The sequence below is a fragment of the Stegostoma tigrinum genome, chromosome 24 (assembly GCF_030684315.1).
Source record: "Stegostoma tigrinum isolate sSteTig4 chromosome 24, sSteTig4.hap1, whole genome shotgun sequence".
Taxonomy (NCBI): domain Eukaryota; kingdom Metazoa; phylum Chordata; class Chondrichthyes; order Orectolobiformes; family Stegostomatidae; genus Stegostoma; species Stegostoma tigrinum.
The window spans coordinates 45,531,618-45,552,867 of NC_081377.1; the positions used below are offsets into that span (position 1 = coordinate 45,531,618).

General features: G+C 43.7%; 1 protein-coding gene across 1 annotated transcript in view; it reads right to left on the reverse strand.

The window, feature by feature from the left end:
- Positions 1–21,250, reverse strand: part of dcdc2b (doublecortin domain containing 2B) — an 89,411-nt gene that overhangs the window by 43,820 nt on the left and 24,341 nt on the right. Inside the window, exons 6-7 of the mRNA XM_048558296.2 lie at positions 13,499–13,556; positions 897–973 (exon numbers count right to left, since the gene is read on the reverse strand). Coding sequence (XP_048414253.1) covers positions 897–973; positions 13,499–13,556 — 135 coding nt within the window. The remainder of the gene's footprint in view (positions 1–896; positions 974–13,498; positions 13,557–21,250) is intronic.

Consider the following 21,250-nt stretch of genomic DNA (forward strand, 5'->3'; position numbering starts at 1 on the left):
TTTTATCAGCTTAATTCTGAAAATTTCCAGGGAATTTTGGGCTCTTGTTTGCTGCTGAGATCATGAGCAAAGTTTTGGTTTTGATCCATTATCATTCATGTCAAGGCAAAACAAGAAAGTGGAAAAGACATCATCAAGACTGCTCTTTGTAAACTATTTATACAAAATTTTCATCAACTCTCTCAATCTTAATTCCCTGAGGAAGGAGAACAAAATCTCCCAAGAAAATGACAGCATTCAAATTGATTGCATTTGATCGTGATGATCCATATTTTAAGGGTGACTTTCTCAAGTTCCAGCAGGATTTGAGTTGAAATGTTCGTGGGTTGGTAATAAAGGGAATTTCAAACCTGTCTGTCCCCCTTTGCTCTCATTGACCAGTATCAAATAAATTTGGATTAAAGCAGTAGGTACACAGTTATAATCCACATCTTGTGAGATTTCGCATATCGGGGAATGTTAGGATTGGAAGAGAATACTCTTGAAACAAGATTGGAATTTAAAGAAATAAACTCTGTGATTGTACTAAATGTGAGATTTCTTCTCACCTACAAGCTGATAATGTTTTACATTCCCAGTGTTACTATGATATCCATGAGTAAAAATATTTCTGTTGTCTTGAGTTCCAGGTTTTTGTCCCAGCATAGTTGCAAGCCTTCAATCATATCCAATGGGAATTTCTATGAATGGTGGGTAGGCTGTAGAGGATGTGAATTATAGGCAGGGAGAGGAGAGTAGGGAGGGTGAAGACAGGATGTAGGTGAAGGAGCATGACATGACATTGCTCATCAAATTTCTCATGTGCGTCTAGGCTTTGGCAGAAAATAGATGGTAAATACCTAAAGATCCAACCCTATGTAACCAAGTAAAGACTGAAAATTGATTGTAATACTTACTGAACTATACATGGTATTGGAATATGTTTCTTCCATCTGGGTGAGACATTTACTCTGTTGGAATAAACAGCTCTCACCTAAAAACAAATTTAATGGGAAAATCGATTTTAGTAATTGGATCCAGTTCAGTCGTGCTACCTTCATTTGTTGCCGATAAGATCAATTGTAGGATCAAGCAACATTTTGCTGTCCCTGTCAAGGCTGTGAAGCTTGGAGGAAAAACAAAGTGGAAAAGGAACTCTGTATCAGATGGCATGGCTTTGGGAGTTATATGAAAAGAATTGAGACAGAGTGACAAACACACAGCTATGTATGAAGGATGTGGTTAATTGATTTCATTACTGTCAATCTGATTGATTTTTGTTGTGATTCCTTTGGCAATTTTAACTACCACCTCAGACTTTCCATTTGATTGGAGATAGTGTGGAGATGGTTATGTGGTGTTGAATTTCTTAATCATTTATGAAGTGACCGAAATCTTTACTTGTGAATTGACAGCCACTGTCACTCAGGAGAATGGTGGGACTGACGTAACAACTGAAGTTTACTTTCGTGAGATTCAGCAATCTCAGTGGGAAGTCAACAGGACCATTTCCTGGTTATCAGTATAGCATTCTACAGTTCCTGTGAGAGCGAAGAGATCCACTCCCAGCTTCATCCACGTCTGTCTGTGATGTCATGTGCCATTAATGGCTTTCTAGCTTGGGGGGCTTGGAATTCATTGCCAGCATGGCACTGATTTCATTGCTCATGTTTGGCCTCATACTTTTCCCATAGGAACCAAAAGAACTGCGGATGCTGTAAATCAGGAACAAAAACAAAGTTGCTGGAAAGGCTCAGCAGGTCTGACAGCATCTGTAGAGGAGAAAAAAAGAGTTAAAGTTTTGGGTCCGGTGACACTTCCTCAAAACTTAGGATCTGAGGAAGTTCTGAGGAAGGGTCACTGGACCCGAAACGTTAACTCTTTTTTCTCCTTTACAGATGCTGCCAGACCTGCTGAGCCTTTCCAGCAACTTTGTTTCTGTTCATACTTTCCCCAGATGACTCAATTCCTTTGTGGTTTGCAGAAGTATGCTTTAACATCTCTCCTCTGATCTCCTTGGGAATAGTGACTATTTCTTTCTCATTATACGACGACCTGAGCTGTTAATTCATCTTTGCATTGCCCAATACAATCTTATTAAAACAGGTGTTGATGCCTTTTCATCATCCTTACATCACAACTTCCTGTAACACTTAGAGTTGCTACCCCTCATTGGATAATTGACTTGATCTGCCTGTTTTATTCAGGCTGTCTGCTGGGTGGATGATTTCCAGAGCATGATGAGCTGCTGCTTCACATTGAATCCAGAAGTTTTCATACTCTGACGTAGAATCCTGCAGTTTCTTCGTTGGGATTGCTGCTCTTGACAGCATATCTGAAATGTATACCAAAGACATTTTCCCTCCCCACCCTTGTCTGCTTTCTGGAGGGACCACTCTCTCCATGACTAGCTTATCTGCTACACCTGCCCCACCCTCCAGCTCCACCACACCCAGCGTTTCCCTACAAATGCAAGAAGTGCTACACCTGCCCCCACACCTCCTCCCTCACCCCAATCCCAGGCCCCAAGATGACTTTCCACATCAAGCAGATGTTCACCTGCACATCTGCCAATGTGGTATACTGTATCCACTGTACCCAGTGCGGCCTCCTCTACATTAGGGAAACCAAGCAGAGGCTTGGGGACCGCTTTACAGAACACCTCCGCTCAGTTCACAATAAACAACTGCACTTCCCAGTCACGAACCATTCTAACTCCCCCTCACATTCCTCAGACGACATGTCCATCCTGGGCCTCCTGCAGTGCCACAATGATGCCACCCGAAGGTTGCAGGAACAGCAACTCATATTCCTCTTGGGAACCCTGCAGCCCAATGGTATCAATGTGGACTTCACAAGCTTCAAAATCTCCCCTTCCCCTACCGCATCCCAAAACCATCCAATCTCGTCCCCGCCTCCCTAACCTGATCTTCCTCTCACCTATCCTCTCCTCCCACCTCAAGCTGCACCCCCATTTCCTACCTACTAACCTCACCCCGTCCCCTTGACCTGTCTGTCCTCCCTGGACTGACCTATCTCCCCCCTACTTCCCCACTTACACTCACCTTTAGTGGCTCCATCCCCACCTCTTTAACTTGTCTGTCTCCTCTCCACCTATCTTCTCCTCTATCCATCTTCGATCTGCCTCCCCTCTCTCCCTATTTATTTCAGAACGGTATCCCCCTCACCCATTTCTGATGAAGGGCCAAGGCCTGAAATGTCAGCTTTCCTGCTCCTAAGATGCCTCTTGGCCTGCTGTGTTCATTGCCCCACACCCGGTAATCTGGGATTCTCCAGCATTTGCAGTTCCCATTATCTCTGTACATCTGCTTCCCTTGCTTGAATGCCACATCTAGATGGTACCTCTGTAACTTTGGAGCAGAAAGTAGTGGCTTGAAGAAAATGGTTTGATACAGATTCAGATTGCTCGTGACTATCACTTTAACTCTTCCAAATATGCATTTATGAAAATCAACCAAAGATCAGCCACTCTTTCTTGATATGGATATATTGTTGTTCTGTTGTGGTAGAGCCCCGGATGCAAATGCAACTAATATCCAGAACACAGTGGTGGTTAGCACTGCCTCACAGTTCGAGTCCACCCTTGGGCAACTGTCTGTGTGGAGTTTGCACATTGTCTGTGTGGGTTTCCGCTAGGCGCTCCAGTTTCCTCCCATATATGTGCTGGGAAAGGGATGGGTCTGGGTGGGATGCTGTGGACTTGTTGGGGCAGTTGGCCTGTTTCCACACTGTAGGGATTCTATGGCTAGAAAGCTAAAATAAAACAAAAAATCTTTGGTTGGCTTTCTCTCAACCATCCCACTGCCTGCCAAACTTTCTGCCTCTCTGTCTCTCTCTCTCTCTGGGCTCCATCTCCACCTATCCACCCACCCTTTTACAAACCCACTCAATCGCTGTCATCCGAATAAATACCATCTTTTCCAAGCCTGTATCAGTTCAGAAGAAGGGCTACTGGACTCAGGATGTTAACTGCTTCTTTCTCCACAGATACTGCTAGTCCTGCTGAGTTGCTCCTGCACTTTCTGTTTTGGGTTTGATTAGAAAGCTGCTGCTTTCACCCTGCTGCATTTGCCAGGAACTATTGAGGGTGGTGAAATCTTTTGCCTTTGTAACTTGTGGCAAAGTTTCTTCACTGGGTTGGCATGGGATAATGAGACCTCTTAAATTATTTAGGGACTTAGTTAGATCCTTAGGTCTAATACACACTCAAATTCACAGATTGGATTAACCCCATGATAGCAGTGAAACATTCTGTGTGAGCCATCTCTTCCTTTTTATTTATTCACGTGTGGGACATGGGCAGTGCTGTCTGAGTCGGCATTTATTGCCTGTCCCTAGGTGCCCCCTTTTGAAGATGGTGGTAAGCTGCCACCTTGAACCATTGTAGTCCATTTGCTCTAAATAGACGCACAATGCCCTTAGGTAGGGAATTCTAGGATTTTGACCCAGCGATGGTGATATATTTCCAAGTCGGGATAGTGAGTGACTTGGAGGAGAAATTACAGATGTTGGTGTCCCCATGTATCTGCTGTCCTTGTCCTTCAAGATAGAAGTGCTCGGAGGTTTGGAATTTGCTGTCTCAAAATCTTTGGTGAATTTCTACAGTGCATCTTGTGGATAGTACACACTGCTGCTACTGAGCACTGATGATGCAGGGAGGGGATATTTATGGGTGTCGTGCCAGTGAAGCAGCTGCTTTGTCCTGGACGGTGTTAAGCTTGGAGTGTTGTTGGAGCTGCACCCATCCAGGCAAGTGGAGAGTATTCCATCACACTCCTGACTTGTGCCTAGATGGTGGACAGGTTTGAGAGAGGCAGGAGGTGAGTTACTCATCGCAGTATTCATAGCCTCTGACCTATTCTTGCAGCCATTTTATTTAAGCAATGAGTCTACTTGAGCTTCTGCTCATTGGTAAGCCCCAGGATGCTGATAGTGGGGGTTTTGGTGATGGTAACACCATCATAATGCCAAGGGGTGGTGATTAAATTACCTCATATTGGAGTTGTTCATAGCCTGGCATTTGTGCAGCACCGATTTTACTTGTGAGTGGTCAGCTCATGCCTGGATAATGTCCAGATCGTTTTGTATTTGAACACAGACTGCTTCAGTATCTGAGGAGTCATGAGTAGTGAACATTGTACAATCACTGATGAACATCTCCACTTCTGACCTTGCGACTGAGGGAAGGTTACTGATGAAGCAGCTGAATGTGGTTGGGCCCAGGACACTACCCTGGTTATTGCTGAGCAGGTACTGCTTGGTAGCACTGTTACTGACACCTTCCATCACTTCACTGATGATCAAGAGTGGACTGATGAGGCCATAATTGATTGGTTTGGGTTTGTCCCGCTTTTCATGTACAAAGTATACCTGGGCAATTTTCCACATTGTCGGGATACTGAAACAGCTTGGCTAAGGGAGTGGCAGATTCTGGAGCACAAGTCTTCAGTACTATTGCCTGAATGTTATCAGGGCCCATTGCCTTTGCAATATCCAGTACCTCCTTTCTTGCTATCACAGGGAAGGAATCAAATTGGCTGAAGACTGATATCTGTAATGCTGGGGACCACTGGAGGGGACTGAGATGAATCATCCACTCGGCACTTCTGGCTGAAGACTGCTGCGAATACTTCAGCCTTACCTTTTGCACTGATGTTCTGGGCTGTTCCATCATTGAGGATGGGGATATTTGTGAGGCCTCCTCCTCCAGTGAGCTGTTTAATTGTCCACCACCATCAATGACTGGATGTGACAGGACTGCGGAGCTTAGATCTGACCATTTGTGATGGAATCACTCAGCTCAATTTGTCACTTGTTGCTTTTGCTGTTTGGAACACAGGTAGTCCTGTTTGGTAGCTGGACATCTCATTTTTAGATAGGCTGGCACTGCTCCTGGCTTGCCCTCCTGCACCATCCATTGATCCCCTGGCTGGATAGTAATAGTTGAGTGGGGAATATGTTGTGTCATGAGGTTACAGATTGTGCTGGAGTACAATTCTGCTGCTGTTGATGGCCCACAGCACCTCGTGCATGCCCAGTCTTGAGTTGCTAGATCTGTAGGGAAGGTGGATATGTAGTTCTAGGGGAGGCAATGGCCTAGTGGTATTATCACTGGACTGTTAATCCAGAGACCCAGGTAATATTCTGGGGACCTGGGTCTGTATCCTACCATGGCAAATGGTGGAATTTGAATTCACCGGAATACCTGGAATTATGGATCTAATGATGGCCATGAATCCATTGTCAATTGCTGGAAAAACCCATCTGGTTCATTAATGCCCTTTATGGAAGGAAACTGTCATCTTTAGCTGGTCTGGCCTACATGTGACTCCTGACCCACAGCAATAAATGTTGGCCCAGTCAGCAATGCTCTCATGGTGTAAAACAATTAAAAACAAAACTGGAGGCTGATTGGAAAATCCTCATCAGTGCCCTCAGCAAGGCTGTTACCACGTCTGATTGGCTGTCTATCTCACAATGACAGGTAGTCTCACCACGTCCGGAACCCACCTCCCCAAAATAAATAGCTACTCGGTTATGGTGACAGGAAAATGGCAGATTGGCTGCTGCTAGACTGAGCCTCATTGGGATCTCACAATGCACCCAGCGAGTGTGGTTTCAATGTCAATGATGTTATTGATCTCTTACATTGACATCTGTATAGTAACCTGTGGTGTATCTAATAACTAATATCTCTGAAACAGAGCCAATTACAACCTGTTAGCGTGGACATGGGATTCCCCCAGTTTGATCAACATGAACAAATATAAATTCTTGACAACCAGAGAACATCTTGTCAGCAATCATCGGTTGAGATTGACAATGAAACACATAAAACCATTCATAGATGTCTATATATTTGCATTTCAGGACGATTGTCTAACATCTCTAGAGCCTTTGGACATGCAGAACCGGCTCCCTATCATTTCCTTGCTTAATGACTGTTCCAAAGGTCTACTATTTTTTAATTGGTGAAGTTTACACTGAGCAGCCCTTAGAGAACGATGCCATGATTCCCAGTCTGACTTCAACTTTTACAAGCCAACATTAAGCGAGCTAGAAGGTCAAAATAACTTCAACAAGCAATGATCTATGGGTTTTCATTTAAACACTGCTCTCACAAAGCTTGATGGCTGTGATAAAAGTACTTACAATGAATTTGTTGTCACAACAATTTTATGATACATTGTCAGCCTAAGTTGAAAGAAGGTGCCAGTTTGAATCATTTAAGTTAGTTTCACCCAATTAAAATACATTTGAAATAGATTATAATTTTAGTAATAATTTTGATATTTTAAATTCAGATTTAATCTCTTGCAATAGAGTTGGCATTGGGTACATTAAAGCCCACCCCAGCTTTTTTGTAAAAGTTCTCGTCACCCGCCTGTTCATTTCTCAGTCTGACAGCCCATTTCACAGATTCACTCTCCTGTGGGGAATAAAACCTTCCTTCTAATCTCAAGTCTTGCCCGAGGCTTGATAATTTTCGACATATATCCTGTAGCTCAGCACTGACAGACCAAGTTAAAAATAATCTGATTATATCTATATTGTACTTTCTTCTCAATATTTTGAAAATATGGGTATATTTTCTCAATCTTTTTTTTCTTTAATAAAAATAGATTCAGTTTTGACTATTGCTTCATAACCCAGTGCCACAGAGTCTGAAATTATCCTCATCACTGCTGTGAATACTCACTAAAGCTTCAAAATACTGCTGAGGTTATAGTTTTGAAAACTGCACACGAGGGCAAAACTGTCCACAATGTTCATCACATCTATCTTATTTTTACTAATGAAGAGAAATTTGCATTCAGGAACAGAGACATTGTGCTTCATGCACTATTACAAAAACAGAGAAATTTGACATCCCATGCCTGTGAAAATAACAGGAATGTGTGTGTGTGCGCGTTCGCACGCAGTGGGGAGCAGCAAACTTTGAGGGCAGTGGCAGAAACAGGACTATTCAAGGCTCTCCAATCCCAAATGCCCAGCAACTTCCATTGCCCTCTCCACAGCAAACCACCAGCTCAGGGAGAGTTTGATGCCAGTGTTCACCTCACCCTCCCTGAAAAATCTACTTCTTGCTTTCAAGGAAGGAGATACCAAGTTAGGCCCAGGGCCATCAGGTGGTCTCACTGCCACCTCCTCCTGGTGAGATCAGGCCAGCTATAAATCTTACTGCTCCCTGTACAACAATGATTCCATTTCCAATTACAACTTAACTGCCAAACAAGAGCTCATTCTGAAGAAAAGACATCATATTAATGTGCATTCTCAACAATTTCAGTCTGTGTGCTGAGCATAAATTTGTTGGTGGCTGAAATGATTCCACAGAGGCCGGTATTTCATCACTAAGTCACTCTTTACTTACACATGGAGAGTCCTTGAGACTGATCCAGTGCCTTCAGACCAGCTGTAACAGTGAACAAAACCACCAACACTTGTGTTTCTATCTGTCAGTCAGTGCTCCCTGATTGGACCAGGTTCACAGCCCTAATTAGCCAACTTATATTCTATGAATCCTCATTACAATCACTACAGGTGGCTGTGCCCCCGTTTCTGATCATCTCTTAAATCCATGAAAGTAAAATTCAGATTCTTTTCAGTTCTCACAGATCATTCACTTGAATGTTTTCTCATGGATATGAGTTTGCTTGCTGAGCTGGAAGGTTAGTTTTCAGACATTTCGTCACCATTCTAGGTAACATCATCAGTGAGCCTCCGATGAAGCGCTGGTGTTATGTCCCGCTTTCTATTTATCTGGTTAGGTTTTCTTGTGTTGGTGATGTCATTTCCTGTGTTGGTGATGTCTTTTCCTGTTCTTTTTCTCAGAGGATGGTAGATTGGCTCCAAATCAATGCGTTTGTTGATGGAGTTCCGGTTGGAATGCCATGCTTCTAGGAATTCTCGTGCGTGTCTCTGTTTGGCTTGTCCTAGGATGGATGTGTTGTCCCAATCAAAGTGGTGTCCTTCCTCATCTGTATGTAAGGATACGAGTGATAGTGGGTCATGTCGTTTTGTGGCTAGTTGATGTTCATGTATCCTGGTGGCTAGCTTTCTGCCTGTTTGTCCAATGTAGTGTTTGTCAGTTCTTGCAAGGTATTTTGTATATAATAATAATGTTGTATATATAATAATTTTCCTCATTTATAATTGTGTGCTTTGTTAGTTGCTTGCAAAATATTACAAGCTGTGGTATCTGCCAGGGCAGAAACTGCAAATATATATTGCATTATCCTGAGAGGCAATGCCACACAGTTTTCAGTAAGAGTTGGTGAGATAGTAACAGGCCAACAAACACAGACAGGTGCTTGCAGCAAAGGAACATTCATATATCAGTTCAAGAAACCAGAGCTTAATTGTGTTAGTTCCAAAAGAAGGGAAATGAAACATCACTAATTTAAATTGCAGCTGACTGAGTAAAATAATCTGACTTCAACAATGTGACACGGCTCACCTCACAGGGAAACATGTCTCAACATGTTGCTGTTGACATCATAACAATCGGGTTCGCATTTTTTTAAAAAGAGCAGTAATTTATTCCTTCCAATTTTCTCCTTATGCCCAAAGAGCTCCCAGGTAGGGGAGGGATTGGGTTTCGAAGAGGCTTTCAAACATTAATATTTCAGATCGAGAGCATTCCTCACCATTGTCAGCCTGAGAGGGTTCTGAGACACAGATAAACCCACTGAGATCTCTGCAGCTGAGGCCCAGGCAGTGACAGGACCTGATTGGCCTTTGGTTTAAAAGGTCTTCTCTTGTTGCTGCCAATAAATTCTTGGGAGAACAATGTGGGCTGATGATATACAACAACAGCTTGTTGCATTTACACAGAACCTTTACTATAGCAAAGCATTCCAAGGTGCTACTCAAGAGCATCATCAAATGTATATGACACTGCGGCACGTGCAAATGGAAAGAGATAGGGACTAACATGCAGCCCTATAAGGAGACAGAAGCTGGGAGTTTTAGGTAGGGCATTCCATAGCCTGGGGACACAGCTGTGTAGTGTGGAGCAAAGGAAGCCAGATGGGCAGGAGGCCAGAATCAGAGGAAGGTGGGGCTCTCAGAGGGCGTTATTGCTGGAGGAGGGAATGGAGAAAGGTAGAGATAAGGCCATGGACCTGGATGCAAGGGAAAGATTCTTGAGGCTTCACTGGATCAGAAAGCACTGTCAGCCAAGAGGTACACACCGAGGTGTTGGGCAACTCGGGCTTGGTGTGAGTTAGGAGATAGAGGGCAGGGCTTTAGATACAGTTGAACTAAGAAGGATTGAAAATGAAGTATAATTATAAAACAAAGGAACTTTCAAATCAGGATCTGAGGATTTCAGCTGCAAGGGACCTGGTTCAGCTGGAGGCAGGAGTGAGGTGAGGGGACAGGCTGAAATGAAATTGGTGGCTAAGGAATGAAATCCGTGGGGGCAGATGAAAACAATACTAGTGATATTTCCAATTACAGCATTCAAAGTAAGATCGAAAGTAACATTCTCACACAATTCATATCAAAATGTAGCCATTAAATTTCTGTATGAAGATAATGGCACATATATTTGGTCTGTTATTATGCAATTTCTGTAACTGCTATTTTAAGAAAGGAGATAATTTAGTGAAAATAAATGGTTCAGTGTCTCTGTGAAACAAAACGCAGAAAGGAAATGAATAAAACATGAATTAAGTATTCAAGACCAAATCCTTGCACAGTGTAATTTCAATATATTAATTGCCAGATACAGTGATGAACACAAACACAGGGAGAGACAGACTGTTTGCTTTTTCGGTTAACGTTTAGTCGAGTGAGATTCATGGTGCTTGGTCTGTCCTCGCTCGCGATGACCTTTTACCAGCAATCTCCTGTCCTTCATTTCATTGGCTCTTGGGCACCTTTCTCTGGGACTCTGGTTTTCAGAGATGGGGACATGTTTGATGCTGCTGGGACCCACCTCAGATGCTGTGAGCTAAGAACTGGCCGCAACACAGTGGAGCTTGGCTGTAATCACTGAACAAATGGAGCTTACTCTCTGCCCTGCAACAGGGACCTGCAGGAGTTGGTGGATGGAGTGGAAATGAGAAAGACAGTCCCTTTTTCCTACTGCCCATTACAGGATGCCACATGCACAACCACAGGAGCCTGGGTGCAGACCGGGTCAGGGCCATGTCCTGAGTGGAAACAAATGTTTTGAAGTTCATAGAGAAGGTTAATGAGGTTCTACACTCTGCAAGAATACGTATCATTGTTTTCTCCCTGTCCCTGACATTCCCACTCTCAGGGGCACGACTCACTCAATCTCTGCCACCGCTCATACCACTGAGCCAGGCTTGTGGACTACAGCCCTCACCATTGCCTGCTCCATGCCCACTCAATAGTTCTTACCTTCCTTGTCCTCAACCTCTCAAGCTACTAACCCTCCCTACCCTCTGAACCTCCTACACACTGGCTGGGGAAACCTCACCATCTCTCCTGGTCCACCACTAACCATTCTTGTATCCATTTCCTTCACATTCCATCCCTCCTGCTGATTAATGACAGGAGAAATTATCTCACAAGGCTCCAGAGGTTCGAGATAATCATATGGTGTCACACATCCGGCTGTTCCCTCCTTGTAGGAAAGAAGAAAATCCTCAATCTCACATGAGACAATTATGGCCACCCATCTGGGACCTCAATGGTCAAACAACCCCAGAGGTTTCCCTGTGCTGCTCGACAGTACCCACTAGGTCAAGAATGTTCTTAATCTGCACCAACTGTTAACGCTTGTAAGCAACCAGTTTCCTCTCTTCACATATCCAGGCACCCAACAAACCTCTGCTAAGATGATAGCAGTGTGGGAGACTCTCAGCTCAGGAGGTAATTACTGAACCTTCAGAGAATGTCTGCCCCCTCCACCCGCTCTGAGACTTCCACCTCAGTCAATTCTCTTACTGGTTAAAACTCAGTCCCGATAATCTGACAAACCAATCCCTGTCACCCATCCCAGAGCCTGTGGAAGATTAGCCCAAGGAAGACAAACCTGCAGCTGGGCTGAGATTTTCCCTGGACTTGGTTCCTGTGGCCCAAAAGCACTGGGAGTTGGCCATGCAAGTCTTCCAAGCCAATAGGGCCAACCACAGGCTCCTCCAGCCCACCCTCTAGCAGCAGAAGGTGGGTTTTCCCTTAGATACAGAGGGAAGCAGAGGAGGCAACGTTACTGAGGACACATAGGTGTCATTTGTGATCTATCACCATCAATAAGCTTTCACTTCGGTAAATAGCATTGTATTCCAGGGCTTCCTACAGAATGTATTTGTGAAATGGAAACCTCAGATGCCATTTTTTAAGTGCCTTTGTCTGATTACTTTTGTCTAGCAGACATGATGGGGAGGCAATTAGTGTGCAGAATACAATGGACATGATTGCACAAGGCAATTTTTCTGAACGTGCATTTTTGGCTAATGAATGATCTGCTGATGAAATGCAGACTGAAGCCTGTGGATGGCATTTTCAAATCAGTGAAAGTCTGACACTTTTAATTGCCCCAAGCCCACCTGAAATCCCCCATTTGAGAGCTCCCAGGCCCCTCTTATCCACCATGGCATCCCAGTAGTGTTTCCAAATGCTCTGTATCACTGTCACCAGAGGGGCATGGTGCACAGTTAATGCAGCACGTTTGGGACAATCTTGTGAGAAAGCTCACAGTTCTTGTAGAAAGAAACCTTCCATGAAAGTCAGTGAGAACGAAACAGCCTGTTACTGGTAATGTGCAGTCCCCAGAAACATTTTTAACGTGACCAAGTTAATTTTCACAAAGTCTATTCCAAATCTCATATCTAAGAATACATCAAATAACTGATTCTTAGCCTAACTAATATTTACAACAAGAATCTTTCCTACAATCCATTCAGATCTTGACACTGACCAAAATATAAAGTGAGAATCTATCTCAGAAATTTAATCCTAAGAAAGATATTATATCTCGCTAAGACACCAAATGAAACCAGTTTAAACATGAAACTATCATAAAATGGCCTCACTGTTACTACTGGAGACATTAAACGCAGAAACATTGAAAATAAGAGCAGAAGTTGGCTATTCGGCCCTTCAAACCTAGTTCTGCCATTCAATATAATCACGGCTGATCTTCCAGCTCCTTTTCTTGCTCCCTCCCCACATACGTTTTGGTCCCTTTAGCTCTAAAAACTATATCTAACTCCTTTTATAAAACATTCAATGTTTTGGCCTCAAACATTTTCAGTAACAGAATTTCACAGGCTCACCACTGTTTAGGTTAAGAAATTTCTTCTCATCTCAGTAAATTAGAACAACTGACAGTCTTTCATTAACTCTTTGAACTCTTTTAAAGTAAAGGAGAACAAAATGTGAATGAAAGCAATAGCTTTTGTCTCTAACACAGCAATAATTTTGAAGGTGACTGCATTGCCCAGTAATAAATGCGGTTTTCCGTGGAAGAATTAACACAATATAGTAACATTCTCAGTGTGTTACTTAAGGAACTTACCATTATGTCAATTTTTCCTCTGTTTCGTTTAGGTTTTGGGTTCCCATTTTGCAAGTAGCTAATAAAAACGGAAAAAACGAATAAAACAATTAATGAGATGGAAACTGAAGAAAGTTTTAAGATTGAGTTCGGAGTAGTAAATCAATTTCTTTCCTTTCTTCCAATATGCACAACAAAATTTGAAAAGGAGACACTGCTTTATATTGAGTTATAGCTCAGTATCAGAAACAGATTAGCCAAGCCCTGAAATCGCAAATTAATTTAATTTAGAACATAGAACATAGAACATAACAGCACAGTTCAGGCCCTTTGGCCCTCGATGTTGTGCCGACCTTATTCAAGCAAAGATATAAAGATTGTTCACAAAATGTCTAAACTGTATGAACATATACAATTGTTTTGCTTGGAAAATAACAAATACATGTTCATGCAACAGCTGAGTAGCCACTCAGGGGGTCTATCCATGCTGGATGGTGTATGGGATACATTCACTTGTGTTTCTAGAAGTTACTTCCATATATGGATGTTGGTGGAAAGTTAAAGGGAAGGTATCTGCCAAGACTAAGAAGAATATAAAAAATCTGCAGAATGTTTTCTTAAATCTACTTTGGCCAATTATCAAATTCAGAAGAAGACTAATTGGCAGATTGTCCAAATATTGGTTGGTAAGACAAAACACTATGCAATCAAAAATTGGCAAGTATAAATTTTGTGGGGTTTCATGGAGGGTTTCTGACAGTGAGCTCTAATGAGTTATCTCAGACAGCTCTCTGCTGCTCTTTTCATTATGCATGCACCATCCTTCTACGGTGTCTTACATGTACTACTGGAGTTTAATAATGAGTTATCTCACACAGTTCTCTGCTGCTCTTTTCATTATGTATGCACCATCCTTCTATGGTGTCTTACATGTACTATTGGAGTTTAATAATGGTGCAAGTACTCATCAAACTTCAATGAGTATAAGCTCAATCTGCTCAACCTTTCCTTGATGTGCACATTCTGGTGTTGGACTGGGGTGGACAAAGTCAAAAGTCGCACAATACCAGGTTATAGTTCAACAGGTTTATTCAAAAGATCAGCCACCAAAATAAATCGAGGTCACACAGTTGACTAGGTTACAACAAAAGTTTACATTGTAAACTAATGGTCATTAAGCAATGTCTTTGCTTTGTTCACTTCAACAACATTTTTCAATATCACACGAGTAGTTATGATGTGGAGATGCTGGTGTTGGGCTGGGGTGAGGAAATTTGAAATCATGTGACAGTAGGTTTGAATCCAAATGGTTTATTTGCGATCTAAAGCTTTTGAAGTCTTGCTCCTTTATCAGGCGAGCAGCTTCACCTGACGAAACAGCAGAGTTCCAAAAGCTTGTGATTTTAAATAAGCCTGTTGGGCTATGACCTGGGGTCACGTGACTTCTGATTTTGTCAACTTTTTTTTTGGAAGATGACCCCTTTACTCACAAGAACCAACCTTTGTGCCATCTTCCAAAGCCAGAAAATTGTTGCTCAGGTAAGGACCCCAAAATTGTACATGGTCCAGATGCAAGCTGGAATTTCCCCCCACCACCCAGCAAAAGTGGTTTAATATCATAAATTGAAGTAACATCACCAGGTAGTGTTCTCTACTTTAAAAATGTTTGAGAAAAAAACTACTGATCCAACCATTTACTCTGTTAGTTGTTGATTACAGACTGCAAATGTTGCAAACAAAATATCGTATCTAAAGGTAAGTGGGGTCAGAAATCACACAAGAGTCTTTTGGAGCGGTGACAAAGGTGGTGGACAGAGGTAAGTTGATGGACATTGCCTATATGAACTTCCAGGGGATTTTGATAAGGTCCTACACAAGAGACTGTTAGCTCAGCTAGAAGCCCTCAGAACTGAGGACAAATTACTGGCATGGATAGAAATTGGTTGAGTAGCAGAGAGTAGCAGGAGAAGAGAGTTGGAATAATGGCTAAGTGCTCAAACTGGCAGGATGTGATTAGTGGCAGCCTCAGCAATTTACAATATTCGTTAATAATTTGGATAATGGCATAAAAAGCCATTTATCCAAATTTGCTGATGACACAAAATTAGGCAGCATTTTAGACAGTGTTGACAACAGCAAAAATTTACAACAGGACATTGATAGATTGGGAAAATGGGCAAAGCTACGGCTGATGGATTTTAATATAAGTAAGTGTGATGTTACCCGTTTCAGGCCGAAAGAGGATAGACCAGGGTATTTTTTAGAAGGCACACAGTTAAATACCGTGGATGTCCAATGAAATTTGGGGATTTAAGTGCATAACTCTTTAAAATGCCATGAACACATGTTAAAAATAGTCAAGAAGGCTAATGGAGTGCAGGCCTCTATATTGAAAGGGTTGGGGTTAGGGATACAGACATAATGCTGCAGTTATACAAAACCGTAGTTGGACCCCACGCGGGATACTGAGAGCAGACCAGGGAATTACACCTTACGAAGAATTATGAATGTTATGAGGGAGTTCACCTCAGGTGTACAACGGTGATACTCAGACTTCAGGTGTTAAGTTACGTGGCAAGATTAGGAAAATTCGGCCTTTATTTACTACAATTTAGAAGGCTAAAGGGTGACCTGCTCAAAGTCTTCAGTAACAGGGAAAAGCAGAGCAGATAAAGTCTAAAATAATTCCACTGATTGAAGATTCTAGAACTAGGGGGATATAGTTTCAGAATTAGGACCAGTTCATTCAGGAAAGTCATACAGTCATAGAGTCATAGAGCACAGAAACAGACTTTTCAATCCAACCAGCCCATGCTGAACATAATCCCAAACTAAACTAGCCCCAACTGCCTGCTCCAGGCCCAAATCCCTATTCATGTACTTATCCAAATATCTTTTAAACGTTGTAACTGTGCCCACACCCACCACTTCTTCAGGAAGTTCATTCCACACACAAACCACCCTCTGTGTAAAAAATGTGCCTGTCACGTCTTTTTAAAATCTCTCTCCTCTCACCGTAAAAATGTGCTCCCTAGTTTTGAAAAGAGATGCGAGAAAGCTGTTCAACATACAAGGGTTTGGTAATCTCTTCCTCAAATGGTAGTTGATGCTCATTCAATTGTTATATCTAAGTGTGAGACAGGCAACTTTTTATTAAGCAAGGCTCTCAAGGGAAATGAGCCCAAGGCACATGGAGTTTAGCCACAGCCCACCATGATCTTTTTGAATGGTACGGCAGACGCAAACAGTTGAATGGCCTACTTCCTATGTTTCTTTGACTTCTGCAGGCTTGGATCAAGGCCAAACCATTAGTTAGCCCTGAACTAGACTCTTTAGCAGCTTATAGATATCACAGTGTGGGGCTGGAAGAACAGAGCAGGCAAGGTAACATCGGGGGAGAGGAAAGCTGATGTATCAGGTCAGCTTTCCTGCTCCTCTGATGCTGCTGAGCCTGCTGTCTTCCTCCAGCTCTACACTGTGATATCCCTGACTCCAGTATTGGCAGTTCTTACTATCTCTTTAGCAGTTTCGTGTTGCTGAGCTGTTAGAAAAATCCACAGAACACAGTATGCAGTCTGTGCTACTGACAGTGCAACGCACAAATGGTTTAATACCTCCTTGCTGACCCAGATAACCTCTTGCCGAGTTTTGGTTTTTGGAGAGTAAGTTGCTTCTGGAGACTGACATTAGTAGAGAGCACATTGAGAGTGTTGGGATGAGATCCAAACTGCCATACCGCTGACGTTATATAATCCAGTGCTGCCCTTATACAGAGCAAACCTTTCTCAAGAACAATGTAACTACAAGAAAGCCATTAAAGTATTTGCAGCAAAAACTGAGAACATTTTTTCTCTGAGTTTAGTTAAATGATTCTGTGAAAGAAATATGAATGGCCTACTCCGACTCCTACTTACTTAGCAGCAATCACTGCATTTCTTGAGAATATGATCGATTGTTTAATAATGATATTTATCTCTAAATTATTTGGCATGGGTTTTGTACAACCATTCCTAAGAGGCAAGTCACTCCTGATAATCAAAGAAAAGCTTCACAAACACTTCTAATAAATACAATTTAGCCTTTGTTTTCTGATTTTACAAATATAACGACTCTCATTTTGCTCAACGTTTCACTATTGATGTATTCGATCTCATTATTATGCACAGTGAAATCTGTTATATCTGCTAAAATTTAACAAGTGCAAAACGCATTACAGTGTCCAACTCCCACACCCAATTTCCTCCTTCACTGTCAAAATGCAGCACATCTGCCTTTGAGCAAAACATGTCTCATCACTTCCCATATGTTACGAAGTAAAAGAAATTGCACTCCGTTTGTCTGTGATTTTCCTTAATTAGCACACTTCCATCTGTAACAGAGAAATAACCCGTGTAAGTTACAGGTAACCACTCAATTCAATAATTCAACCAATTTTGTTTCTCCTTTGTTATAAATGACAATCCCTAATTGCCCTGGAGAAGGTGTTGGAAAGCTGCCTGCTTTACACCTTGCTGTCTGTGGGGTGACAGCCTATCCACAGTACTATCAGTCTGCTTTATCCTGCTTCTTAACCTTCACAATGGTTTGATTCAACTGAGTAAGCTACCAGGTTATTTCAGAGGGAACCACAGTGATACGGGGTCAGAAGTCACATGTACTCCACACCGGGGAGGACGGGAGATCTCCCTCCTGAAATGGAAACTGAGTGAGTTTTCACAAGCTTTTCATAACTAGATTAAAACTTCGCCACTTTCTGTAGCCCAAGAGGAAAACTCAGTGGAACTAACAAACTGGTCCAATTTGTCTTGTACACTTCAGAATGTAGTTCATTAGTTTCCAAGTACTACTGGTTTGTCCATTTTTAGGGGAGTAAAGATTTGAACGCAGGACCTCCTGTGAATTACTGCTACATACATCACTGTGCCACAGTTTTCCATGGCTCACATGTTTTCGTAAATTAATATTTGTTCTTTATTTCAATTTTTATTCATTCATGGGATAGAGCATCACTAGTTGGGGCAGTATTTTATTGCCCATCTCTTGTGGCCTGGAGACGGTGATGGTGAGCTGCCTTCTTGAACCAATGCAGTTCGTGTGTTGGCAGTAGACTCACAATGACCTTAGAATTCCAGGATAAAAACCAAAGGAACTGCGGATGCTGTAAATCAGGAACAAAAACAACGTTGCTGGAAAAGCTCAGCAGGTCTGGCAGCATCTGTGGAGGAGAAAACAGAGTTAATGTTTCGGGTCCGGTGAGTTCTGAGGAAGGGTCACCAGACCCGAAATGTTAACTCTGTTTTCTCCTCCACAGATGCTGCCAGACCTGCTGAGCTTTTCCAGCAATTTTGTTCTTGTCAGAATTCCGGGATTTTGACCCAGCAACAGCGAAGGAGTGACAATACATTTCCAAGTCAGGATGGTGAGTGGCTTGGATGGGAACTTGCAGGAGCTGGTGTTCCCATGTATCTGCTGCCCTTGTCTTTCTAGAAGGAAGTGGTCGTGGGTTTGGAGGGTGCTGTCTAAGGAGCTTCAGTAAATTTCTGCAGTGTGTCTTGTAGATGGTATACACTGCTGCTACTGAGTGTCAGTGGTGGAGGGAGTGGATGCTTGTGGATGTGCTGCCAATCAAGCGGGACACTTTGTCCTGGATGGTATCATGCTTCTAGATTGTTGTTGGACCTGAACTCATCCAGGCAAGTGGGGAGCATTCTATAGGACTCCTGACTTTGTGCCTTGTAGATGGTGGGCAGATTGAAGGAGGGAGTCAGGAGGTGAGTTACTCACTGCAGGGTTCCCAACCTCTAGGAATCAGAAAGATCCTTTCTAATGTTTAAGAGATTTCCTCCTTTCTGTCTGGGACAAGTGATGTTTGTATTTGACAACAATGTTGTTGCAGTTTAAGCTCCTGTTTAACGTAATGGGAATATTATACATTATATTGTGTTAAATTTTCTTTTTTATTGTAAAATTTCCCTTGCAGTTTTACAGAAAGAGCAATATCATAACTTACAAACTGAAGCTTTCAATGATTGGTGATTCTCATAGGAACTGCAATATTTTTCTAAAGCATAGCTGGATGGTGGTAACAGCAGGATACACTCTGTGTCACAATGAGGAGGTTGGGTCCCAGCTGCGGTAATGCAGAAAGTCTGAATCTGTTCTCCTGGCGATTGACGGGAGTGTTCATTGTATCAGTGATGGTGCAGTAGGCCCGGTGTGGGGCTCCTGGTGGTGGTGATAGTGGTCCCGGTGTGGGGCTCCTGGTGGTGGTGATAGTGGTCCCGGTGTGGGGCTCCTGGTGATGGTGCAGTAGGCCCGGTGTGGGGCTCCTGGTGGTGGTGATAGTGGTCCCGGTGTGGGGCTCCTGGTGGTGGTGATAGTGGTCCCGGTGTGGGGCTCCTGGTGGTGGTGATAGTGGTCCCGGTGTGGGGCTCCTGGTGATGGTGCAGTAGGCCCGGTGTGGGGCTCCTGGTGGTGGTGATAGTGGTCCCGGTGTGGGGCTCCTGGTGATGGTGCAGTAGGCCCGGTGTGGGGCTCCTGGTGATGGTGCAGTAGGCCCGGTGTGGGGCTCCTGGTGATGGTGCAGTAGGCCCGGTGTGGGGCTCCTGGTGGTGGTGATAGTGGTCCCGGTGTGGGGCTCCTGGTGATGGTGCAGTAGGCCCGGTGTGGGGCTCCTGGTGGTGGTGCAGTAGGCCCGGTGTGGGGCTCCTGGTGGTGGTGATAGTGGTCCCGGTGTGGGGCTCCTGGTGATGGTGCAGTAGGCCCGGTGTGGGGCTCCTGGTGATGGTGCAGTAGGCCCGGTGTGGGGCTCCTGGTGATGGTGCAGTAGGCCCGGTGTGGGGCTCCTGGTGGTGGTGATAGTGGTCCCGGTGTGGGGCTCCTGGTGATGGTGCAGTAGGCCCGGTGTGGGGCTCCTGGTGATGGTGCAGTAGGCCCAGTGTGGGGCTCCTGGTGATAGTGGTCCCGGTGTGGGGCTCCTGGTGGTGGTGATAGTGGTCCCGGTGTGGGGCTCCTGGTGGTGGTGATAGTAGGCCCGGTGTGGGGCTCCTGGTGATAGTGGTCCCGGTGTGGGGCTCCTGGTGGTGGTGATAGTAGGCCCGGTGTGGGGCTCCTGGTGATAGTGGTCCCGGTGTGGGGCTCCTGGTGGTGGTGCAGTAGGCCCGGTGTGGGGCTCCTGGTGGTGGTGCAGTAGGCCCGGTGTGGGGCTCCTGGTGGTGGTGATAGTGGTCCCGGTGTGGGGCTCCTGGTGGTGGTGATAGTGGTCCCGGTGTGGGGCTCCTGGTGGTGGTGCAGTAGGCCCGGTGTGGGGCTCCTGGTGGTGGTGATAGTGGTCCCGGTGTGGGGCTCCTGGTGATAGTGGTCCCGGTGTGGGGCTCCTTGTATGGACTGTTTTGCGGGACTGTTGATGGGCACAGAGTCTATTACAAAGACATCCCACACACCCTGACATCACGCAGAACGGAGAAAGATCTATATTTCTAGTAATATCTTAATACCTTCTGTAACTCAAAATGGCATCAGAGTGTGGCAATAAATTACACTTCTCACTGAATTTGTTTGCTAAATACAAGTGACAAGAAATCATTCAGTTGGCTTCAACTCAGGTTGAAAAGAAGGAAATTGTTGTGTCTGACTGGCATATGTCATCATGCTCAATTAGAATCACTTCATAAACAATTATTATTTTAGCTGATGAGCATTAACTGTTACCCTGATGGATTTAATAGTGAAACTTGGATTGTAAGGGTAAAGATTCTGATAAGTGGACATAAG